General features: G+C 34.6%; 1 protein-coding gene across 1 annotated transcript; it reads right to left on the bottom strand.

Moving 5' to 3' along the window:
* Window positions 1–27,541, bottom strand: YIPF7 (Yip1 domain family member 7). The gene is made up of 6 exons (XM_081025172.1): window positions 27,423–27,541; window positions 25,880–25,996; window positions 18,676–18,833; window positions 7,622–7,767; window positions 3,642–3,823; window positions 1–918 (listed from the first exon to the last, which is right to left on the bottom strand). Exons 2-6 carry the CDS (start codon window positions 25,993–25,995, stop codon window positions 756–758), a joined length of 765 nt encoding a protein of 254 aa, XP_080881298.1. The 5' UTR covers window position 25,996; window positions 27,423–27,541; the 3' UTR covers window positions 1–755.

Here is a 27,541-nt window from a genome sequence, read left to right as displayed (position 1 = left end):
CTCAGAAAGTGTAAAAGCAAATTTAATAGGGTAATGTAGTAGGATTCAAAAGGTAGTATGAAGAGCCATTATAAGACACAGTAACATAATTAAAGTGAAACAAGTGGAATTTCCTCTACTCACATTCATCTACTGAGGGAACAAATGGCAGGGTTACTGAGGATATATGTAGAGGAAACATTATAGTAATGGACCATGGCATCTAAACCAAGTAAGAAGGAAGTGAGGGCTTGAAAATGTGATGAGTTGTTGCATTGTCCAAATGAGACCAAACAACTGTTACCAAAGTAAGTGAACTGAAAGACAAAAGGTTATTTGAATCTCAGGTAAATAAAACCCTATATAACCCACCCCTGCAATTCTCCAAAGGTGTGTGACTTTTAACTACATGCACACAGCTTGAGTCATCATGAAGTTATCTCAAAAGGCTAACTATCCAGTCAGCATAGGATTTCATTTACTTACAATTTCTCAGAAATACATCTATTGAGAAAAGCAGGGCCCATCAATAGAACAACTTTCTCTCTTTCATTTTAAAGTATGTTAAAAGTTTTAATGCACCAAACCAAAAAGCAAAACATTATTCAAAGCAAGCATGCTATTAGGGCATCATCCTTAAGTGCTGTTTTGTCTTTCTGTTGTTATTCTCTCAGCAGCAATAATACAGAAATCACATTACCAAATTTGAATGCTAATACATTTCCAGAATAATCTGAACAGCAAATAGAATCTTGTAAGGCCATCTCAAATATTCTTCAGAAAACCGTTAGGAGGGCAAAAAGTCCATAAAGTAAGGCACAAGGATAGGCAATGAGAAGCTGTTGTCCTTCCATGTTCAAGGCCGAAATGAAGATTTTGGAAGCTGAGAGGCTACACCACCCAATGACGACCAGAGCCAACACGGTTCCAATTGTGCCTCTATAGCAATGACAAAAGAGAGGGTTACCTTACCTCAGTAGAAACAGAGATTATTAAATCAGAGCTGCCTCTGAAATATCCTCTGTACAACACAACTACTTCCTCCACTTGTAAAACAAGGGTTAGGAACGATGTGAACTCAAAGGCCTTGGCCAGTTAGAAAATATTTGGGTCAAATTCACCATCAGAAGCTAATTATGCAATACGTCAGAAAAACTCGAATGAATAGAAACAAAAGAATTCATTTGCAGTCACTCTCATATGTCAACATTCAAATCACGACTCCCAAAATTATTTTACATAAACTCTGTATAGAAACTTCTTTTACAGATACAGATTTTTTCCCCCTCAATGCTTTCTTCCTAAATTTACCCACGGTATAAGCAGCAAGATAACTGGCCTTTCACTCCAGTAGGGTGCCTAGTCCCCATTGCTCCCAAATCCACTTTCCCAGGTTTTTGTCTGATATAGCAAAGCCTAACAGCTCAAGGAGGGAGCCCACGGAACAGGAAGGCACAGGCATGTGTCCCTCCCACTTTATCATGGCAGATCCCTTGTATATGTGTATGTGTGGATTTTTTTTAGAAAACTGAAATGGATTTGTTCAAATTGGTATCTTCAAGAAGTAACTGTGGAGGCAATTGGTTCTTTAAGAAGAAATGGGGAAATAAGGTAGTTAAGTCTAACCACCTTGGGAATAAAAAAGGAGGTGTGGGAAGTGAAGAATTTTTCTTATGTGCAAAGCAGAATGCATTATTTAGGAAAATATGACATAAGAACTAGGAAGATCTCAGGATATATCTCATTCCTAGCAATAAAGCAAGGAAGAGCAACAAGGTGGACATTGGTCAAAATCTCCTAACTCTTATTAGCTGTTCTTCTCACCATCAAACTACACTGTCTTATACTTGATCCTGGCTGAACTTGAAGTTGAAAATGATGTTTATTATTTGTGACAATGGCAGCAATACCTACTTTTAATAATTGAACCAAAGCAAAACAAGTGAAAACTACAATATAGCTTATAATGCCTTCGATTATAAATAAACCAGAAATATTTAAAAAGCACTCTAGTAAATATTATATTCATTGGTTTAATTAATATCTATTAAGAATAATTGCTAGAGTATTTAATTTATAGGTCTTTGTGAACAAAAATGTAAACTATATATGATTAATCTGAATGGCATAGTAACATGCCTGAAAGGGCAATTTAAGTGTAAGGTCTTAGGGGTCAGTTTATTCCACTTTAATATAATTTAAAGGATTTCTAAATCATCCTTTATAATTTCAGAATGAAAATCTAATGAAAAAAAGTCCAGACTTCTGAGGATTCTCAAAATCCAAGAGTTTAATTTTTATTTGCTTCTCCTAATAATCTGGAGTCATTTAAAATGCCCCAAATCTCAACGTTGCTGAAATAATGTTTAAAACTTAGAATTTTTAAGTGATAAATCATTATGGTATTCTTTCACAAAAGCATTTGACAAAATAGAAGTTGTAGAAATGAACTTTGTATTAACTTGTCAAATGTTAGTACCAAACAACAGTTAATGGAACAGCTTGTTAAAGAACATGATATACAAAAGGTGGATTTTTTCCATGGATAAGACTCAATAAATATACCTATAATTCACACTGTATTTATACATTTTAGGTATCCATTTTCTGTTGTATTCCTCTTTTTTTAATGTTGAAGAGCACTCGCTGATAAAATAAGAGTTTGCTCAAGTTATTTTCAAGAATATTACTCCAATATCACTCTAATATTACTCTAATATTACATATTAAAAATAAAAAAGCATTTCCTTTTTTGATTAAAAAAAGAGAACTAAGACATTCTCAGTAATGCTATGAAAAAAATTATATGATATTGCATCTAAATAAAAATATTAAAGGTTTTTCTAAAATGTCTTTCTTCAGCAATGGTAAATTCTTAATATAACATCCAATGTAGGGTTAATAACCTAAAATATGGATCATCTAAGAAAAAAATGCAAATCATGCCTCCTTTGGATGTGGAAGAATGAGTACTGATGGCAAATGTTTATTTCTAATTAGGTTTTGAGCATGGTAGGTGACAAAGGACTGTGTAATTACTTGGTCTTCCTACCAAAGTAGTTGTGATATGCATATGCCCTGGGGAAATGCCTGAGAGAAATATAGCTACTGGATCCTTATTAATAGTTTTGAATTGCAAATACTAACTTCCCAGGAAGTAAAAAAGAAATATATATTGACTGAGCATATATGCCATAAAGTTCTCTAGCATAATATCCTCATCAGGGTTCCTGGGAATTTGGCACTTCATGGAGCCCAGCTGAGAAAGAATAGTTGCTTCCCGCCTAGAAGACAGAGTGCCTGGGAGCGGAGGCAATTTGTCAGAGTTCACCAGGCACTTACTTTTCCAAAATCAAACAAGTGCATTTTCCAGAGTTGTTGTATTACCCATGACAATAGTTCACATTGAAGAATGTGACAACTAACAAAGGGCCAGTTTTAAAGATTGTTTGGCTTAATTTCTTTTTTAAATCATCGAAATGGGAACATCATCTGTGTCAAAACTGACCTACTTTCCTGAATTTGTGTGTAACTTGTCATGGTCATTGGTTTCCCCAATTCCACTACCAAAATGATCAGAAAGAGATTAACTGCTGCACTGATGTGGCAAGACCCAGCAATGATTGCACACAGGGGGTCAGTTAGCACACACAGACACTTACTGCAGTGAAAAGAAGATGGCGCCGCTGGACAGGATGACCATGGGGAGCAGGCAGTAACCCAGCACACTGGCCACGCAGCCGCAGGACACCCCTGATGAGCTCATCAAGTTTAGTAACGTGTGAATCCCTAGGCAGCCGATGGCGCTCATGCCATACACATAACCAAACTGAACTTTTCCTGCCTGAAACAATGAGAAGAAAACAGTTTTAACACAAAACAAACATCAGGAGGAAATCAGAATGTCAATACATCAGAGGGCATTTAAGAGTCAGTCAATCTGCTCAACCTAATGCTGTTCTGTATCTTTGTAATACGTACAATTATCAGGAGACTGGGAGTTCTGGAAAAAACACTGGCTACATGAATTCAGGTCCTGAAAGCTAATACCCCGATTATACTTGAAATGACACAAGCATGTTCCAGAAAAGATGAAATAGTTCTAGGTTTACTTTTTTTTTTTTTTTTTTGTCATAGATTGCCTATTAGGGGTACACAGCATAAGTAAGAATATATTTTCTCCCCATAATTGTTGAATAATTAAATGAATGATACATTAACAAAAATATTGCAATTCAGTCTTGGAAAGTTACAAGGCAATATTAGTAATATTAGTAATATTAGTAAACATCTATAGGATTTACTATGTTAGATCCTATTCTGAGCATTTCACATCTATTAAAGTTATTCCACCCATACAACAATTTTATGAAATAGGTACCATTATTAAACCAATTTTACACAGAAGAATCTAAGGTGCAGAAAGGTTAAGTAACTTACCCAAGGTAAAATAATGCTAAATGGTGAAGCTCGGCTTTGAACCCAGACAGTCTAGCTCTAAACTTTAGGTCCTTGACATCTAGTACATCTAGTTCTAACATGTCCTAAAATAATGGGACTTATTTAACTTTCTTCAATTCAATATATCCCAAACTTATTTGACCACAGAAAATTTTGTTCTCATAATGTCTATTGTTGAACACACCTTATGAAAAGCTGATTTATATCAACCACCTGATAATGAATCATAAAAGAGGTTTTGTTAGAGGAAGTCAGTAATGTTCAGGATACAACACTGATCTTCTGAGAACTCATAAAAATAGCTATCACCCATGAAGCACTAGGGTCGAGTAGCTGAAGTAGCTCCATTAAACCCATACAGAGGAAGTCACAGTCTACTATTAATTTAACAGAGGATATTTTAATGTTTGCTACCTGAGGATGCCAAAGCTCCAGTAAAGAATGCATTTAGTTTTTATATTTACATTAAGCTGATTAGAAATTCTAGATAAAGGTTGGATAAGCTGACTCTGGCTCTCATGGGAATTATACAAAAACAAAGAAGGATCTGGTAAATTGATTCAGAGAGAGCTCTTTAGCTATCGTTTTTCTTCTCCATTGTTGTTTTCCATGAAGTTCTTAACTCTTAAAGAAGAAAGAGCTATTTATCTTGTGATTAATTAAACATAATGGAAAATGTCATGACCATTTTAGTGTTCAAAATTGTCCAGCTATTTTTAATTCTTCTTCCTCTGCAGCTGGGGAGGTTGGTCTCTACTAAGTTCTTTCTCTGTGTCCCTGGGCCATGCTGGCAGATTCTCTCCTGCATTAGCCATAAGTTCTCATTGAATATTTTCTGCATTTGATGGCTATTTTGTGAAATAATGCCAGTGATCCTAATGGACATGCTAAAAGAAACAAATCAGTTATGAACTGCTTCATTGGGTAGGTTTGCTCCACTTGGAAAATAGTGACAATTTCAAATCACTTTCATGTATTAGAGAAATATTCTACTTAATTTCTAATTGGATGGGATAATTCTGAGTAGGGAGAGCTGCAATGCTGAAAATGTGTTTGATGCTATTATTTTGGTTTGCTTTCCTCAACATGAAGAAAATCCACTAAAAGGTTTTGGGTCAACATAAATCATAAAGATGATGACAACGTCACTATGAGTCTTCCACCTCTAGAGATAATGAACAGATTTGGTTAGTGTTTCTGGATTTAGTTTTGTTTTTTTCTAGTACATGTATATACCAGCCCATAAATATCATCCTTTACATTTCAATTCTAGATATCCAGGGCAAGGATAACTTAGTTTCAAATGGATTCTAAGATAAATATGGCTTCATTAATATCCATGTTTTTCTTTTTATCTTTATTGCTCTACATGTATCATAATCAATTCTGAAGTAAACACATCTAATGGCAAAATTGAAGTGATAATGTTTGCCTAAAAACTTTCATAAAATATGCAGTTTCACATTATCCCCCAAATTTCTGAACTGAAAGGAATCTTAAGATCTACTTAAATAAACCTCTTTATTGTCTTCAAAATCAAGTCCTAGAAATAGGAAACAAAAGATTCAAGATCACACCTAGAAGCAAAGTTAGGGGGAGATGTGATTTTATCACTCCCAGTTGAGTGCTTTGCCTACATTGCTTTGTACTTAAAAGAAAGGACATTTAAATAATTCCAACTAATATTATGCTCCCCAAAAAGATCTTAATGGGATTAATGCTTTCCTTTAGGACATGGTAACAGTAATGTTTTCTACAGGAAAACAAACAGCTGTTATATTACAAATTACTTGAAAAAGAAAGATGAGTTAATATATTAAATTGATTGTTTCAGACTATTTGATTAATTGACATGGTCTTACTTAGCAGCTTAATCTAAGGTTATCAAATTACTGTGACAAAGACAGAAGAGAGATTGGAGACTAAATTAAAACTCCAGTTGATGTAGTGTTTGATTTCAAAGTATTTGCATTTGTTGTACTAGTTCAAAGGAAGAAGATGGTATGACTACATACTATTGTACGGGATATATATGATGTCAATATTGTCCACATTATCATGGAGAAACTAGACTGTTATCAGTATTTTGATATTGGTATTAAGATATTAAATAAATAAAAAGTGAAAATGCATTTAGTTACAAATACATTTTATAGCTACTATTGAAAATTGCAGTTATACTGGGGGAAAAAACGACTATAGGAAGTGGATAGCTGTAAAATGGAGATGTGGAAAAGCCCCAGATCCTTTAATTTCCTGTATTATTTCTCCTGCCAACTTTATCACTTTGCACCTTATGAAACTATACTTTCCAGACTGGCTTGACCATATTTTTCATCCTCTGTTTTTAATGTATTATCATTCCCTCCTTGGGGTAAAACCATAGACCTTTTCTCATTCTTCTTTTTCTTCCTTTGTAATGGAACATTTTTTCCTAAACTATGAGCTAGAATGTCTTCTAAACTTAGGTAGAAATGTGTTTCTTAAAAAACTTTTTTGTCTTTTAATATAATTACTCCCAGATATAAATAATGAAAGAGACACATACACAAGACAAATGGTGAAGTTGGGGGAGGGGGGAAGTCTTCATAAAAAAACAAAAAAGTAAAATAATAGGGAAGATGTATTGATTGAATCATGTTATTAATTTACCCATAGTAGCCTAACCAGAAACAAGGAGATCCATCTCATACCTCACAGAATATTAGAAATACTCTAGAGATACAACCTAGCAAAAAAATGATGAACAAAGAGAAAGCATTTGTCCAGTGTCACAATACATATTTTACATAAAGCACAAAATAAAATTTAAGCCTCATATCTTTCAAATCCATGTGTTCTTTCAATTACTGCAGATTGACAGTCTTTTCTTAATAACACAAAAGACATAAATGATCTCCTGCTAGTTGAAAATCTGATCTAGTGATTTGAGTTTATAAATTTTATTTAAATTTATATTTTTTATCTTGTAATGCCAGGGTGGCAGTTTCTTTTTTTGTAACTACAGTTCCATTATATGTCTCACTCACCCCACCTCCCCCCAAAAAATGTAGTTATGTATTAAACGAACAATTTTCACTTCATAAAGTGATATACTGTCTTCTGCATTTACAAAGATCTCTGCAAATATGACACAGGAAAGGACACACATTAAAATCAGATGCTTGCTGCAGTCTATTACCAGGAGGAGAGTGGCTCCCAGCGCCACGCAGAACAGGACAGGCCCAGCGAGGTCAGTTTCATTCATAATGCTGCCATCTGCTGGCTTCAGTGGGTTTAACACTGTCAAGGTTTTTTGCCATATATGATCAAAATTAATTCCAAGTTCTGCAAAAAGAGAGAAAAAGGAGCTAAAATATAGAAATATAAACACCAGCAATATTCTTTAATTAAAGGTAACATATCTGATTAATTACGTAGCATTTTAATCTGATTGTTATACCTTCAAAAATCTAAAATTCTGTGTAATATATAGGAACCATAAATAAACAAATATAAAATAGATTATTACCAAACAATGAGCTAAAAGAAACATTTTAGAGAAATAATTCTATCACGGAAAATTTTCCCCCACTTGTGCAGCAAATACAAGCTTAAAACCGAGCTGAAAATTGAGAAATGGACATTCTACAGTCAAAAAAAGAAAAGTAAAACGGTAGCTAACTGACCACAAGCCCCATCCTAGTGCCCATTTAGATATTTCATTTTTCTACAATTTCCATTGCTAACTCTTTTGAAATATCGTCTTATCAAACACAGACTGATTTTTCACTTAGCAGAATTATCTAAGCTAAAGATATTTTAGCCAAGGTCTGAGGTTTTACTTCCACCCTGCCTGCTGAGAAGAGCAATTCTATGCTAACTGCCTGAAACTCCACCTAGGAGAAACGGGATAGACCTTTCATCGAGTAAGAGTAGGCACGATGTGCGTGCATATTTAATCAGTTAAATGCTCTATGCGGTTCAGCCTGTGTATTCAACATTAAAATCTTGAGAGAAGTTAACCGTTCGCTTTTATGAGTGGTGGTAGAATAAATATACAAAATCAGTGGGGCTCAGTGTGCATGAGTCCAAACTCATTTAGACATTTCTAAGTTTTTTTCTCCAGTGCTTTATTTTCTAAATTCTGACTGCCAAACTCACAAACCCTTCTGTTAGATTTTGCTCCTCTTACATCTTTTGTTTTTTTAATTAAAATTTATTGGGGTGACCATGGTTAGTAAAATTACATAGGTTTCAAGTGTACAATCTCACACATTTGACATCCACTGAAAAGAAATAAATACTGACATATCTGTTTCTTTTCTCACCACTCCTAAACACTTTAAGATGTGTCTTGAGTAGAAAAAAAGGAACACTCAAAAAAAAAAAAAAAAAAAAACGGAAAAAAAGAGAAAAGAACATGACTTCACTGTTTAGAAACCAGTAATCAAGCTGGTTACCCTTCTTCTATCATTTTAAATTTGAATAAGAGTGAGGTAGATGTTAGGAAAAATTGTAGCTAAACTACTGTAAAGTAAAAGCATTTCAACTAAAAAGAGTTGAATGTTTTTTGGGGTTTTTTTGCTGAATGTTTTTACTGAATTTTACTGTGAGCTCTACAAAATTTACTTACATGCTTTGGTCTTACAGACACACAATGAAGCTAGTTCTGTTATTTTACTATTTTGAGCATTAGATGGTTGAAGTTTTGAGAGACTAAGTAAGTTGTCCAAAGTCACAGAGATAATAATAGAAAATCCAGGTTTTAACACTGGAGAATCTGACTCAAGAACTCAGGCTTTAAAAAAAAAGAAAAATAAAATCCAACTTAAGAATGGGCAGAGGAACTGAATAGACATTTCTCCAAAGAAGACATACAAATGGCCAATAGGTACATGAAAAAATACTCAACATAATTAATCATCAGGTAAATGCAATCAAAACCACAATGAGCTATCACCACACTCCTATTTGAATGGCTATCATCAAAAAGACAAGAAATAGCAAGTTTTGGTGAGGATGTGGAGAAACAGGAAGCCTTGTGCACTGTTGGTGGGAATGTTAATTGGTACAGCCACTATGGAAAACAGTATGAAATTTCCTCAAAAAAAAAAAAAATCCCACTTTTGGGTATATATCCAAAGAAAATGAAAACAGGATCTCAAAGAGATAGCTGCACTCCCATGTTTCACTGCAGTATTTTTCACAGTAGCCAAGACATGGAAACAACCTAAGTGCCCCTTAAGGGATGAATGGTTAAAGATGTGGTACATATACAGTGATATATTATTCAGCCATGAGAGAGAAGGAAATCCTTCCATTTGCAACAACAGGGATGGACCTTGAAGGCGTTATGCTAATAAATACAAGTATTCCATGGCATCACTTATATGTGGAACTTAAAAGTAAAAAAAAAAATGTCAAACTCATAGAAACAGAGTAGAGAAGTGCTTGCCAAGGGCTGTGAATAGGGGAAACAGGAAAAGGTTGATTAAAAAAAAAAAGAAAGAAAGAAAGAAAAAAACTAAAACAGAGCCCATGCTTTTAATCAAGTAAATGTGCATCTAATATCATAATGGTTGTATTTTTTTAAATTGAGTACCATTCTGCCATGTAAAGGACTGTCTCCCTAAGTCACCTGTATGTGGCATTCAACTTTCCTTCCCAGGACTTCGTGACCCTTTTTGGTAAAATAAAGGGTATAGTTCAACTTATTCTACAGTGATTCATATCACCCAAATGCCTTGCAAAGTTGACATTCTATACACAGAAGACCAGATGGACTTTTAAGGATCGCTGTGACGTAGAGGGGCCTTGCTTTAACAAGGACCTAGACATTTTCAGGTCAGCCAGAAGTTGATTTAAACTAGGATAGAAAGTGTATTCTTTTACTTGTTTCACATTCAGATTGACAATTGTTATCCCAAGTTTGAAAAGAAAGAATTTTCCTGGTTAAATTATTAGCAAGCAAATCATTGACATTTTAACTTCCATGTCACATACTTTTTATTTTTCCAGTGCATTTATATATTTCTTAATGAACGTACACTTTGGAGAAAATGAGCAGTTCACCAAGCTTAAAATTAGGTTAGATTGTCTAGTGTAGTTTTTAAAATAGCAGATTTTTAAAAACTGAAAATTCTGTAGTTTAAATTAATTTCCCCTGAGACTTATGCTGCTTTAAAACTTTATTTTCATTTTAGACATTTATGCTAATAATATGTTTTCAGTGTTTACAATAAAGTGGCCTTTAATTCAAAACATTGTTTTCCTCAAAAAGCACAATTATTCCTGAAGAAACTCAGATGAAAAATGTTTTATGAGATATTATTACTGATTCAACCATTTATTTTATGACATAATTAACTTCTACACGTTTCAACACTGAATCATAAAACAGTGAATGAACATAAGACCCACTATTTTCATAAGGAAAAGGACTTACATATTTCTACCAAAATAAATCTCTATAACATTTTGTTTTCAAATTCATTACAAGGTTTGTAAATGAGATTATAAGTATTTATTAATTGTAGATAACCTAATATAACATCTTATTGTACAAAATAAAACTACTGTGAAATCTGAATGCAAAATTTATTGTTTTGCTGTCATCTAGTGGTAGTAAAGTATATGATATAAATGCTACGAAGTGAATTAATATTTTTGTTTTCTAAGCAAATTGTGGTATTGGCCTTACAAATATAAACATCAGGCTATGCTACAAATATAAATGCCAAATATCATAGTAATTTTTCTGGTCTGACAAACTTAAATTGACTATTATTCTTCAAGGTGCAGTTGTTAACATTGGTTGCACATTATCAAATAGCAGAAGCTATCCTTAAATAAAACCAAACAAGTCTTTTAGACAATGTATTTAAGAAATAAACCAGCACTATTTCAAATAACATGTTTTTGCCGAACGGATGTTAATTATTCTAGCTTTGTTATTTTATAGGTTGTTTTGATATACACTCAATAAAAACTAACAAATGTCATTTATCACCTTATCCTAGAACATTTGCCTATGGCTGTTTCATATACTTTAGACAGATGAAGCTTGAGACTTTCACAATGTCACCCAGCTAAAGAACATATTGGATCAGAACCTAGAAATTTCGTAGATTCAAAATGTAAAATTATATTAATAAATACTCTGTCTTCTTATAGTATACATTTGGTGGAGATAATAACAAAGGGGGAAAAATAACCTAGGAATTTTCTCTGAGCTGTATAAAGTGGGAGGGAAAATCTAGTATATTTCCTACTCAAACTTAAGAAGACTTTAGGGAAAGATATATTACAGTTTAGTATATCACAATAGAGACATTTCAGAGAAGTAGAAAATAATTATTTTCAATAAATGTTGTAAGAAAAATGCTTAATCTTTAAATAAATAAATTTAAATCCCTATTCCACATACTAACCTAAAACAATTTTCAATGAGTTAAAAATTTAAATACATCAGGCATCAGAAACTTGGTGGCATGAGGGGTCCCCTTGTTCTCTCCCCTTGAAGTTACAAGCTGAACAACTATAATTTCACAAAGGACTCCCTGTGCAACACAAAAATACGTCTGAGAGATCCGTACTTCAAAACATCTGAAGGTGAAGGAATGGGGGAACAGGGAAAGAGAGAAGGCAGAAGTGCAGAGACAGGGTAGGGGGATGTGGACACAGCCTGGAACTCACTGCAGTCCAGAAAAGGGGAGGGTTTAGACTGCAGGTGCATTCTCTGTGGCCCCAAGCATTCCTGAGTGATCAGCATATAATATAGCTGAATCCAGCAATGGGAGTGGGAGGCAGGAGCCTTGAGGCAAAGACTAAATACAGAAGGGTGAGAACTGAGGTCTAACGGCCCTCACTGCCTGGCCGAAAGTAAAGCCATGGAGCCTGTCCTCCTGCCCCCACCTTCCCAGTGCTAGCAGTAGGCCACAGAAGAAACTGCAGCAGTGTCAGGTTAAAGAATAGAATATCCACAGCCCTGAGAATGGGAGAGACAGTTCCTGAGTGGCAGACACACACTGTGGCTAATTCCAGTGACAAGGGAGGAGATAATTGGGGTGAGGCAGCTGTGGTCTGGCAGTCGCCGTTACTTGGAGAACAAAAACACAAACACACCAGAGGCCTCTCGAAGCCCACCCCATCCCAACGTGTTACGGCTAATCCCAGCAGAGGCACCCAGGGCTACTGAGGAGTACAGCTCTGCATGTGGCTGCAGGGCAGTGCAGCACTGGGATTTCAGAGGCTCAGAACCCCATTACCTACCCCATCTTCCCATGGGGGTGGTGCCCTGAGACTGAAGGAACCTGGTCACAGAGGAGAAGCCCACCTACCCAGGGAAGTTTCCACCGAGAGAAGCTGAAAACATTCCAGCACTACCTACTGGAAAACAAAAGAAAGACCTCTTCATATCAACTTACTGCAGAATTCATTCCTGTAGATGCCCAGGGAGAGAAGTAATCCAACAATTGTCATGAATAACTAAGGTAATAAGGCAGCTCAGAAATAAAATGAAAAATATCAAGAAAATAAACTTAAATACAGGGAAATACGTGACTTATATGACAGAATTCATGGTACAATTCCGAAAAGGCTCAACAAGATGCAAGAAAACACAGATAATCAGTTTAATGAAGTCAGAAATAAAATCAATTAATAAAATGAATACTTTTACCAAAGAGATGTAAATTTTTTAAAAGAACCAAATAGAAATTCTGGAGATGAAGAACTCAATAAAAGAGATAAAGAATGAAATAGAGAGCTTAGGAAATAAAGCTGACCAAATGTAGGAAAGAATTAGTGATATCGAAGACAGGAATCTAGAAAGACACAAATGGAAGAAGAGAGACTTGAGAGTCAAAAGAAATAAAAGAACTCTTCAAGAACTCTCTAACTCCATCAGAAAGAGCAATATAAGAATAATGGGTATACCGTTAGGAGAAGAGAAGAAGGGCACAGAGAGTCTATTCAAATAATGGACAAGAACTTCCCAAACCTATGGAAAGAATTGGATCCTCAAATCCAAGAAGCAAACAGAACACCTCATTACCTCAATCCTAAAAGGCTTTCCACAAGGCACATTATACTGAAACTGTCAAAAATGAATGACAAAGAAATAATTCTCAAGGCAGTCAGGGAAAAGAAGACAGTAACCTACAAAGGAAAGCTCATTAGATTATCAGCAGATTTTTCAGCAGAACCTACAAGCTAGGAGGGAGTAAAGTCAAATATTCAAACTACTAAAAGAGAAAAATCATCAGCCACGAATAATATATCAAGAAAACTTATCCTTTAGATATGAAGAAGTAATAAAGACCTTTCCAGATATACTGAAGCTGAGGCATTTTCCACCACAAGTCCTGCATTACGGGAAATACTGAAGGAGGTTATTCAACTTGAAACAAAAAGACAAAAAATGATGAGAAAGATGACTAACTGATGGACAGGAGGGAATGGCAACCCTTACACAGAATAAGGCAGTATACACTTGAATATAATATAAAGGGTAAAGGAGATAAAAACATTAAAAAAAAAAAGAAAAAGAGAAGAAGGCAATTTGCTACTGCCATTCAGAAATGAACTCACAGCATAAATAGGGATAATTTGTGACAACAAAAACATAAAAAGGGTGGGGGTAAGGGTCAGAATTTGCAAAGGGGAATGGAGATAAGATGCATGTTGAAGAAAAAGGACTACTGTATAAATGAAACTTTCTTTTACAAAAAAAATTTAGTGGTAACCACTCAAAAATATCCAGAATTGAGACATATAACATAAAAAAAGAGAAAACAGAAGAAAACATCGTAGGATATCACGAAACTAAAATAACAGAGAGAAATACAAAGGCAAAAAAAACAATGGATACACTGTGCTACTAGAAAACAAAATGGCTATAGGAAATCCTTATATCAATAATCACCTAAGTGTAAACAGACTGAACTCATCAATAAAAAGACAGAGTAGTAGATTAGATCAAAAATCAAAATGCAACTATATACTGCTTTCAAGAGACACATCTCAGCTGCAAGGAAAAATAGAGACTCAAAGTGAAAGGGTAGAAATCAATACTCCAGGCAAATGACATTCAGAGAAATGCAGCTGTAGTCATACTTAAATCTGATGTAACAGACTTCAGTATAAAAAAGGTAACAAGAGACAACGATGGACATTTCATAATCATAAAGGGCACAATACAACAAGAAGACATAAAAGTTATCAATATATATGCTCCCAATCAGTGAGCACCAAAATATATAAAAATAACAATAATAGAAGGAAGGAAAAAATAAATTTAGAGCAAAATTAAATGAAATACAGAACAAAAAGACAATAGGAAAAATTAATGCAATAAAGAGCTGGTACTTTGAAAAGATTAATAAAATTGAAAAACGCCTGGCTAGCCTCACTGAGGAAAAAAAGAGAAAAGACACAAATGAATAAAATCCGTAATGAAAGAGGACAAGCTACGACAGATACCACAGGAATACAAAGGGTCATACATAAATACTATGGAAAATTATATGCCACCAGATTCAATAATCTAGAAGAAATGGACAAATTCTTAGAAATGTATAACCTTCCTAGACTGAATCACGAAGAACTGGAAAATCTAAATAGACCAATCAACAGCAAGTAAATTGAAACAATCATCAAAAATCTTCCCAGAAGCAAAAGTCCAGGACCAGAAAACTTCACTAGTGAATTCTACCAAACTTTCAAAGATGATTTAATACCTATCTTCCTCAAACTCTTCCAAAAAATTGAAGAAGAAGCAATACTTCCTAACTCATTTTATGAGGCCACCATTACCCTGGTAAGGATCACACACATAAAAGAAAACTACAGACCAATATCTCTGATGAATACAGATTCAAAAATGCTAAACAAAATACTAGCAAATTAAATACAATGATACATTAAAAAGATTATCCATCACGATAAAGTGGGGTTCATTCCAGTGGCACAAGGGTGGTTTGACATAGGCAAATTGATCAATGTGATACACCACATAAAAATAAAATAAATCATAAATCATACCAATAAATGCAGAAAAAGCATTTGACAAGACACAAGATCCATTTATGATTATCAATGATAAAATGAGTATAGAAGGAAAGTACGTCAACATAATAAAGATCATATACAACAAACCCTCAACTAATATGTTTAATGGTGAAAAACTGAAAGCTTTTCCTCTAAGATCAGGAACAAGACAAGGGTGCCCCTTCTCTCCACTGATATTCAACACAGTATTGGAAGTCCTACTCAGAGCAATCTGGAAAGAGAAAGAAATAAAAGACATCCAAGTTGGGAATGAAGAAGTTAAATTGTCACTTTTTGCAGATGACATGATTCTTTATATAGAAAACACTAAAGACTCCACCAAAAACTATTAGAAACAATAAATAAATACAGTAAAATTGTAGGATACAAAGTCAATGTACCAAAATTCATTGCATTCCTATATACAAACAATGAAATTTCAGGGGAATAAAAAGAGAAAAAAAAACACAATTGATTTTGCAATTGCAACAAAAAGAACAAAATACCCAGGAATAAACTTAATAAAGGATGTGAAGTTCCTATTTACTCAAAACTAAAAGACATTATTAAAAGAAATTGAAGAAGACACAAAGAAATGGAAAGACATCCCATGCTCATGGACTGGAAGAATGAATATAGTTAAAATGTCCATAAGACCCAAAGCAATATATACAGATTTAAGGCAATTCCCATCAAAATCACAATGGCATTTTTTAAAATAATAGAACAGAAAAATCATCAGATTTGTATGGAATCACAAAAGACCCTGAATAACTAAAGCAATCCTAAAAAAAAAAAAAAAAAAAAAAAGAACAAGACTGGAGGTGTCACACTCCTTGACCTCAAATTATACTACAAAGTGACAATAATCAAAACAGCATGGTATTGGTAGTAAAACAGATACACAGACCAATGGACTAGAATTGAGAACCCAGAAATAAACCCCCATATATATGGGCAAATAAGTTTTGACAAAAGAACCAAAAGCATACAATGAAAAAGAAGAAACCATTTTCAATGAATGGTGCTGGGAAAATTGGAAAGCTATGTGCAAAATAATAAAAAAAAAAAAAAACTAGACTGCTGTTTCTTACCATATGCCAAAATTAATTCAAAATGGGTCAAAGACCTAAACATAAGACCTGAGACAATAAATTATATAGAAGAAAGCATGGGTACTAAACTAACAGACCTTAGGTTCAGAGAGGATTTTATGAATTTGACCTTAAAGACAAGGGAACTAAAAACAAAACTAATGAATAGGACTATATCATAAACAAAAAATCTTCCACACAGCAAAAGAAAGCATCAACAAAACAAAGAGGCAATCAACTGAATAGGAAAAGTTATTTGCAAACACTTCCGATAAGAGGTTAATATCCAAAATATATAAAGAACCCACACAACTCAACAACAACAACAAAAAACAAACTATGCTGTAAAAAATGGGCAGAGGATCTGAACTGACACTTCTCCCAAGAAGACATACAACAGATATATGAACAAATGCTCAACTTCACTAGCTATTAGGGAAATGTAAATCAAAACCACGAGATATCACCTCATACCAGTTAGAATGGCTATCATAAACAAGACAAATAAGTTTTGGAGAGACTGTGGAGAAAAAGGAACTCTCATACACTCTTGGTGAGAATGTAAATTGGTACAGACACTATAGAAAACAGTATGGAGGTTCCTCAAAAAATTAAGAATAGAATTACCATATAACCCAGAAATCCCTCTCCTGGGTATCTATCCTAAAAACCTGAAAACATTTATCTGTAAAGCTATACGTACCCCTATGATCTCTGCAACATTATTCACAGTGGTCAAGACATGGAAACCACCAAGTTTCCTTTGATAGATGATTGGATATAGAAGATATGGTACATATACACAATGGAATACTACTCGGCGATAAGAAAAGATTAAATACTGCCATTTGAGATAACATGGATGGATCTTGAGATTATCATGCTAAGCGAAATAAATCATACAGAAAAAGTCAAGAACCACATGACTTCACTCATGCGTGGCATATAAAACTGAAAGCAACAAATGAACAAGACAAAGAAACAAAAACTCATAGACACAGACAACAGTTTAGTGGTTACCCAAGGGTAAGTTGGGAGGAGGGGTGGCAAAGAGGGTAAAAGGGGGTCAAATATAAGGTGATGGAAGGAGAACTGTCTCTAGGTGGTGAACTCACAATGTGATATATAAATGATGTAACATTATAGAACTGTACTCTTCAAATGTATGTAATTTTACTGAACAATGGCACCTCAATAAATTTAATAAAAATTAAAAATAATGAAAAATGAACCAAACCAAAAAAATTCAAATGCAAAACAAAAAGATAATTTAAAAAATTAAAAATCTATAAGGAAATATGAGCAGTATCTAGAGCTGGAGAGAATAAACAAGAGAACAGTTGGAAAGAAAAGTTATCAAGGAAAATATTGTGGAGTTGAAAATATAAATATTAAAATTGCTACATGTCCTAATGTCCCATAAGCAAATTAGATGACAAACACAATCTAGGAAAATATGTTTGAAATACTTATATATATTAAGGGACAGGACATCCCTGAAATCCCCTAAGGACCTTCAACTGCACGGGTCTCTGGGTTTCCTTGTCAGCAGCAGTGCTATTTACTGGAATCATATTCCTCCCCAGTTAGCCATACCTAACTGAGATTAGAGGGTTCAATGAGCCAGGAAAGAAAACCAACTCATGGGAGCCAGGCTTGTCTTCACGACAACTACAATAACAAAACAGGTTCAGAAACTACCCCTTTTACTCCCAAGCAAATAGCACAGAAAATAAAATAGGCTGTTATGAAGTAGCTTCATTAGCTGGGGTGGGAAGTGGGGGTCACTTTGATATAACCACTTTTCCAAAAGACATCTTTGCGGTTGTTGAGACATGGCCAGGGAGTCCAAATTGAAGAAACAGTGAAGGAACACTTAATAATTGCAGCAAGAACACATCAATAGCACATACCGACTTCCAATCTCCCCCCACACAAACATGCAACTGACTCCCAGTGGTTTAAGTGTCTTGAATCGGCAGACTTTTTTATGTGTGGAACAATCACACATAAAATACTATATGCAGCATGCTGACAGCACACGTCAAGTGCTGATTATTGCTATTATTCTTCGAGCTGTACACACATTAATAGCACTTCCTTAACTTATCTTCTAGCAAAGGAGGCTCTTCATCAAAACTGTCAATGTAAGGAGATTGTGAATAACAATCTAGGTTGGATCCTGGCTGAAACACTTGTCCGGCGTAACCTGATGACATGAGCATCTCGGGTGGGACAAAGGCAGGCTGAGGCTGCTCACCGGCTTGTCTAGAGAAAGGAAAATACTGGTATTTATACACCTCAGAAAGGGACATCATGACAAATCAAGGAAGGAAACTACAACTTTTCTTTCATGAATTATCCTAGGTTTATGAATATTTAAGCATAAAAGAAATAACTTGCTTAAACTTTATCTTAATCAAAAAGTGAAATCACTGGTCATAAAAAGATTTCTAGAAAAACGATCCATACCAACTAGTATTTATTATGTGCAATGTGCTGGACACTTTTTTCTCACATTTTCTCATGTAAAACTCAGTAAGGTAAAAACTGTAGTTTTAGTCCCATTTTACAGAAAAAAATAGAGGTTCACGGAGACTGAATGATTTCCCCAGGGTAACAGAACAGTGCAGGTGTTGGACTCTAAACTGAATTTGTCTGAGCTTGTTGGACTCTAAACTGAACTTCTTCCACACGCTGCTTTTTCACTGATTTTCAGGAGCAATAACCAAACATGATGGTTCTTATAAATGTGTGAAAGAAGCCAGTGAAAATCACAATTTTAATAGTTTAGCCAATTCATAGGAAAAAACAAATACATAAACCGACTGTTGTCCATAAAGAAACAGACTTTCTAGCTCTGGCCATTCCCAGACAATTATTGCCAATTGAACTATCTTTGAGTACCTAGCTACAGCCTAGCTGGCTATACTGCCCCTCTTAAAATATTCAATTTAGTTTTGCCAAAACATGATGTTTCTATACTTCCTTGACCATGATTTTGTTTGTTTTTTATTTCACCATTTGTGTGAGAAGGTTGGAGAAGAACAATCGTAGTAAATAATTTCTTGCGAAAGCTAGAGGAAGGAAGAAAGAAAAAAGAGTGTGAGGTTATTTGATCATTTTTAATTGTTTTTGCCTGATGGATGGGGAAGAAACATAAGGAGTTGTCCTTATTAACATGTTTAAGTTTCTTTCATCAAAGCCCCTTAGGCCAAAGTAAGCTAAAAATATAGTCTCGTATTCTCAACTTTGTAGCTTTGTGATCTCTTTATGTTAAGATATTTACAAAATGACTATTCATACACTCCTTCCAATATTAATCTTAATATGAAGTCTAAGAATAACATTCAACCTCCTTTATATGAGTAAACCTGACAGAGAAAATAACCTCTTCTTAAAAATAAAGCTATGCGATAGAAAGAGGCATACCTTTAATCATTCACTAACTCAGCCACAAGCTCATTGAGAGCAGGGATCTGATGTAATTCTTCTTGAATCCCCCACGGTATATATGCTGATTGCGGTTATTGTTCAATTTAACCATCTGGCATATTCCTAATCTTTTTTTTTCCCCAACAAAGCATGCACACTATCAAAAGTACTATTAAAAACGAATTATAAATAAGAACATCAATGGCTTGGTAGTTGATAAAGTTCCCCCTACATATGCATTTTTTTCTAATGTAACTATGTCTAGAAGAATAAAAGGGGCTAACAGAGATGACTGAATAGATCAGTATCTAAACAAGACTATTTCATTGACATACTGTCTTGGCCTCAACAAAATCTATGCCCAAGTGCTAATAACCAGACTCGAGAAAACATATAACATTCAATCACTCCCTGCAAAACGATCTCTGTAAATGAGGGGATTTAGTATGGGTACCTACTTGCCCCCTTGACCCAAGAGAAAAACACATTTTTATAGAAGAAAAGATTTATCAGCCAAATCCTATCCTTTTCTCTTTTCTCCACCCCTCTCTCCTACTTCATCCAGTAAAAGTTGTTCATCAGGAGCTTGGCCTCTCTTGTCCTTAATATTACACGATAAAGGCATATTCAAATCTCCCCACCACTTATTTAAGAAAGTAAAATTTTAAACTCTGTTCTATGAAGAAGACCTCAGAATCATTTACCTATAGAAATGACCATGGTCATCTTCTAGCACAGCCTAAATTAAAATTTTCTCTTTTTACCTCGTAACTTTGATTTTGTACATGTTGGCCATAACATTTAACATTACATCTCAATGAACACAACCTTAGCAATATCAAAATAATCACATTATTAATCCACAGTACCACCCAGAAAACACTGTAAATACCCAGTTCTTATGTTTTAGTCCCTTCTCTGAACATGACTATGAACAGCCACAATTTTAACCATATATCTTGAATTTTCACTTAGTCCATGTCTCCTGGTGTTATGTTTTTTTACTAGACAGCTCCTATTCTGAATAACTATGCCAATGACATTCTCTTATATAATAGTTTTAGACATCTTTCAAGCCTACAGTACCCATTCGTGAAAAACAAAGTCAAAAAAAAAAAAAACAAAGTCAGGGGGAATGGGACTGGGCACTTAACTAATTGTTCTGTTAAGTCTATGAATTAGTAACCTATTAAAGGCAATTGCCTGAGTCACATTGATACACTCATCACTTCAGGCAACTGTGAGGTGACTGCAAAAGTCTCCTTTAGAACAAGTGGTAACATTCTTGGTCATATTTCCCTTCTTTTGCTTCGCAACTCTGTGGAGTTACATTTCTACTTGTAGTGGTAGTCCAATGGTAGGAGTTATCCTGAACCAGGTGCAGTGATTAGCAAACAGCCTCTGCAGTCAGACAGCCTGGGTTCAAATCTCAGTTTTATCTTAGGAAAATTACCTCACATTCTATACTTCAGTTTCTCATCAGTAAAATGAGGATAATAGAACACCTAAGGTTGTGAATTTAATCAGTTAAAATAAGCAAAACACTTAGAATAGTGTTGGCCACACAAAACGTGATTCATAAGCATTAGCTAAGTATTTGTGTGCTTTTTCCTTCCTGAGATTTACACTAAAGCATTCTAAACATTTTCCACACACCCTGGAATGGCATCTTCTGTATTTGTAATAGTTGTCTCACAGTCCGCCACTTTCTCAAAGGAAACAACACAGAGGCCAAGAATTTTTATCCTATCTATACTGATCATCTTTAGCGTTTTCCCATTTCTGGTTTTCCTGGAACACCCAAAGTGACTTCAACAACATCTCTGTGTTTTCCTACCTGACGTATCTCCCCTGTAGTCATGCCAGAATTTTTGTCTCTGAGCCTTAAAGTAATGGCTACACAGCTGATTCATACAAAAACCCACTATGCTCACCAATTCTTCAATATTCCCTTTTCACCACACAAACCTGGGGTTATAATGTTCTAACTAGCCCCCAAAGGCTGGTTTTTACTTACATGATATTGTGTTAAGATAAGGCATAGTCTCCAGCTGGGGAAAAATTTTGGAGTATTTCTGAATCAATAGGGCTTAACAACACTCATCTTCCAGTGCAAATACAGAAAGTCAATGTCAGAAGACTCAGTTATAATTTCGGTGGTTGCAGATACATTTGCTGCACACAGTTTTCTGTGCCCCATCACATAATCACTAGCTACAAATTTTATTAGAGGCTTTGTTTTTTTTAAACTGTAGGTTTGGACTTTGATCATGATGGTCAAGTGATGTTGCTTTCCTGTCAGTCTGACCCTGGGGGAATGCAGGTGGTGAGCTCACTCCTAGTTTTTTATGGACAGCTAGAGTATAAATCAGGTGACAAGAAATGTACCATCAAATAAGTCCCCTTCATTGTAAGTCTATCTCTACATTTGGACTCATATGCAAGTATACATGTATTTCACACAATCAGGCAATATTGTCCTCCTCCAGGAACATGAGACTACAAAGGGTTTCAGATTCTGCAACACCATCAACTGAAACAGGATAAGACAACAAGATGACAGGTCTACAGCACAAAACTCTGCTGGCTAAAAAGTTTAGTCTGAACTCCCAGAAAAATTTTTTCTGTGTGAGTCTCTAGTTGAGCCAGTAAAACCAGACATTTTAAGTGTCCTTGGTAAGAACATTTCATATAGGATCTGTTTGATGGGAGAGTGGTTTAGGGAATGGTAGCTGGGGGAGTTAGCTTGTGTAACATTCCCAGATCCTGGCTGGTACAGCGAGTACGTAGGACTATGCGCTAATGACAGAACCATTAGCCGTGTTTGCAACACGAGAGAAAGATCAGGTCTGAGGATTCTAAAAAATGATGATTCAGTATCGGTCTGTTAAAGTCCTACTCGAATGTACTCCTCACATTCAAAGAAGACCTATCCAGTTGTCACCTTTTTGCAGAAATACCTATTTCTTTTTTCTAAATAATTTGAATAGATTTCCCATTTCAAAAATTGGGAAAATGTAGCCTTGCTAACTGTCTCCCAGTGATTGGAAACAATGTCCACCTGAATGGCTGTATCGCTGCTTTTTAAAATGAGCAAGCTCCTTCTTGTTCATGATAAAATAAGAAAACTTGTTTTTAAATATGTCTTCATTGTCTCACCCCCAACCAGCTTTCAGATTAGTATGCCACTGAGCCAAACAAGCTTTTTAAGACAAGCTCCCATATGTTGGGAAGAAGGGGGTGGGGGCAGGAGGGGACAGAGACACAGAGAGACTGATTGATTATAACTACCCTCTGGATTCCTGTCTTTTGCCAGGATGATTAGCATATTATTCTGACTTGGGGTGTATTTAATTGAACTATTCACTGAATGAATAAAAGGTCAAATCTCTGGAGTTTGTTTGATGTACACTAGTAAATCATTAACCTGAGTATATGTTTTCTGTACCTCATAAAATTACCACGGCTAATATGCCCTTTTCTAATTCCTGAGACTTGCGGTATGGGTTAGAATGTAAATGTTACAACATCCAAATTAGGACTTGGATTTAAATGCTAAGCATCTTAAGTAGGCTAGGCCATTACTCTGATACAATATAATCAAGAGTTTTCCTCATTTTGGTTATATTGATTTCTGTCTCTTTGTCATCTTGATTTCTGGGCAATGTTGGTAAGCACATCAAATGGAGAAAGAAAAAGGGAGGATGGGGAGGAGCGGGATCCAGGAGTTCCTGCTTAAGGAAAATCTTTGTCTCTCTCTTATTGGCCACTTTAGTTTAGTTTACTATAGTCTGACAATGTAGATTGCAGATTCTGCCCAGGAGCTTATCCCTTGTGCAGCAGAGAAGGAAGACAAGAAACAGAAGTTCAAGGTGACTGCTTCCTTTCAATAAAACAAAAGGACAGAGCTGAAAATCCTTTCAGATAGCTCTCATTGTGGATTATGTACCTTACAGTACTATCCTGTAAATCTCAATGCTCAAACTACTCCCTCTGCTTCAAACACTTTTATATTTTTTCTTGACCTTCCAAGATATAGATAAATCATCAATGGAATAAAATAAAGTTCTTTTTCAGTTGTTGGATTCTACAGTGAGCCAATTCTACACAACCTCATCCTTTTTCCCTCATCTTTTAACAATATTTTTTTAAAAAAATTAAATGTGCCCAGTGATAATCCTCAGATAGATAGATAGCTTTTCACTTTAAAAAAATTCTTGTGGTAGCCTGATGGATGCTGGGCATATAGAATAGGGGCATGGATAAGATAAAATTCCAGATATTTAACTTTTACAGTTATTGGTATATATATTACATATCAATGCCTTTCCCCGTTGTCTTACAGCAGTGCTTCACCAGGAGTAGTCAGGAAGCAGTGTGTGAAAGCGCCATCTATCTGCTTATGTCTGTAGGAGTGTTCAGCCAGGGATGCCCAAATGATGTCCAAATTTTCCTGGGCATAGTTGGAACAGAAGAGTCCCCACTGCCTGTATTCTGTCTTCCTTCTATCTGGAGTTTCAAGGTACTTATCTGTGTTTAGAAAAATCAGCTTCAAGAATTAATAAATTTGAAATATTTGTTATATGGTTACATGTCACAGTGATCAGATCATACATCCCACTTTGTCCAGCTTATTTCTGTTTTACCAACATTATAATTAACAGCACCCATTTTACTCTAAAACATGTCTTTATTTTACAATAAACTATACATCTATTCCAGTTATGGGCCTAATCAACCTTGGGCGAAAATCCTAACCCTATTTCTTACTATTTATGTGACTTTGGAAAAGTTTCTTCATTTCTCTAGGTCCCTTCTTTCTCATATGTCAATAGGATAATAACAGTACTTATCTCAGGTTATTTGAGGATCAAATGAGTTAATATATATAAAACTCAGAACAGTTTCTAACCCATAATGTTAGTTATTATGAAAGTTGAAAGGTCTGTTCCTTTTCATAGTTCATCTAAACTGCCCTCTACACACAAAAACAATCCAAAGAAATAACTGTATAAACAAATATAATAACTTTAAGTGACTTTTAGGCAACAAAGAATCAATTACATTTACAAGTTATAATTATACAAATAAATAACATATATAGTGGTTTTATTTTAACACACACTTTCCTACACATTACCACAATTGTTCTTCATGAAAATTCCCTGAAGTGGGTATTGATAATGTCTTTATTTCTCAATCAAGACACTCAGCAAAGTCAAGTCTTTCCCAATGTCACAAAGAACAAATGCTAGAACCAGAACGTGAAATAAATTCTTCTCACTCTAAATGCCCTATTTTGGGCACTAGTAAAGGGTAAATACTAAATCTTAATCATTTTTATTTATTTTCAACTCAAGTTGAACTGTCAACTGAAATAACTAACACATTCTGAAGTATGTTTATCTTGATTCCATTTGGGATATTTACATTGTATTATAATTGCATATTTAATTGGCCATATCTCCAACATAAATTCTTAAATTTTGTGTGGTAAAGATTATGAATTTATTATCTTTGTATTTATAGTGCCCACCTTAATTCCTGACACACAACAAACATTCAATAAATATTAGTCAAGTTGAATAAAATTAGTTTTTCAAGCAATGTCCCAGAAAATATCAGGTAAAAGAATATACTTCCTTTACGTCTAGTCCTTGTAGTCAGACTCCCTGCTAAGTGATATTTTGAAAAGAGGAGACAAGCCATTCACCTATAAATGGGTCTGAGGTGATCAAGGGGATTCATGCAGATATGAATTCCTTTTGCTGCCCATTACTGACCTTTCTTCTTGGGCACATCCTACTTGGAACCCCTTGCCATAATAGTATGACTTTTTTAAAAAATGAGAACATATTTTCCCAATATGAAGTACTTACATTCTAGATCCATAAAGATTTCCATAGGCAGTAGACTCATTACAACTCTCCTCCTGATTATCAATGGTATAATTAGATTGGTAAAAATCAGAGTCAAATTGTCCCAGGTTTGACATCCTGAAAAATAACAGTGCTTTTTACTGAGAAGTTTTTCAGTCAATAAAACTTCTTTTGAGATATTACAAAGATCGACAATGTGATTATGGCTGGATTCCTATTAGAGAACAGGATATTCTTTGGATGGGATAGATTAAGTATCGTGGGAAGGATGTGGAAATGTATGCTACAAAGTCATTTACAAAATGTGCATCCTCAATTAACTTTTCTGCAATTTTCACTCACTAGGACTATGACCTTGACAAATTAACTCTAATTGATCTGAAAGAACTAACATCCTTCCCCAAGTGCCTTATTCTCAGCAGTTTAAGGCTTGGTACATATCTAGAAGGTTTTCTCTTAAACAATGTTAGTTCCTTATTTTAATTATTACTTTAAAAATTTTCCATTTATATATATGTGTGTGTATATATATATATATATATATATATATATATATATATATATATATATATATAATATTCTTGTTGCAAAGCCAGTAGGCAAAAGGCTGACGATGATAATAATAATACCACTAAGTCTGAATTTTCCTGGAGCTTTAAAGTGTGCTAGCAGCCTCACCGCTCCTTGCTGGCTGAGTCAGTGAAAAAGGCTTAAGGCTGTTAAGGGAATAGTTTGTTTTTCTATGCACTCTCTACATAGTTTCTACTTACTTTGAGGAGTGGAATGCATGAACTTGACTTAGACCTAATGAATAGGAATAGCAGACGCAAGAAGAAAGATTTGAGAGGAGGAAAAGGTGGAGGAGGAAAGTAATAGCAAGGTAATGGTGACTCTTTGGATGGAAATTAGAGAATGGAGTAGAGAACCTTTCCAATTGGACAGATATGGTTATTCAACTCAATTTTAATCTTTGTTTTCCTTTGAAAATCTTTTTTATTTCAAAAGAATGAATTTTAAAATCACTAGGAATAATCCATATAATTATAATAATCTATGGAATATCACTTGTAGTAAATTTCAAATGAAATTGCATAAACAGCCTTAGCTCTAAGAGCCTCATTAATCAGAAATAGTCAAATAACAATTATCAAATATATCAAATTTTCTCAGTTCAGTAAAAATACAGAAAGCTTTTCTAAAATTAGATGCAGTCATTCATACACCTGATTTAATAAATCAAGGTTTTTCATTAGTAATGTGTATAAAAGTAGCTATAAATTATGTAAACTGAAAATCAGGACTAGGATATTAAATCTTTTTAACAAGTAATAATTTAAATTTAAAAATTTAATAGCACAACATTGTCAGTCCACTAAAACGTTATCATAAAGCACAGAAAGTAATTTCATTGAAGAATACATTAAGATTTCATAACATGCAAAGCTTTATGTACTATGACTATTGGTATTAGAGTCCTTACATAACCCAGCTTTAAATTTTGTTTAAAAGAAGAGTTTTTTTTTTAGGAGAATTAGACACATACCTTTATATTATTTTATGTGAAAAGATCCTTCAACAAATGTAGGTTTACTTGAGAAATTTATAACAAACCAGTTCGTGAAAAGATGACCTGCGGGCTTTATGTTTCTAAATTTGTGCTCT

The sequence above is a fragment of the Rhinolophus hipposideros genome, assembly GCF_964194185.1.
Source record: "Rhinolophus hipposideros genome assembly, chromosome: 1".
NCBI lineage: Eukaryota > Metazoa > Chordata > Mammalia > Chiroptera > Rhinolophidae > Rhinolophus > Rhinolophus hipposideros.
Note: the sequence above shows the minus strand (reverse complement) of the source record. Positions and strands in the feature narration are given on the sequence as shown.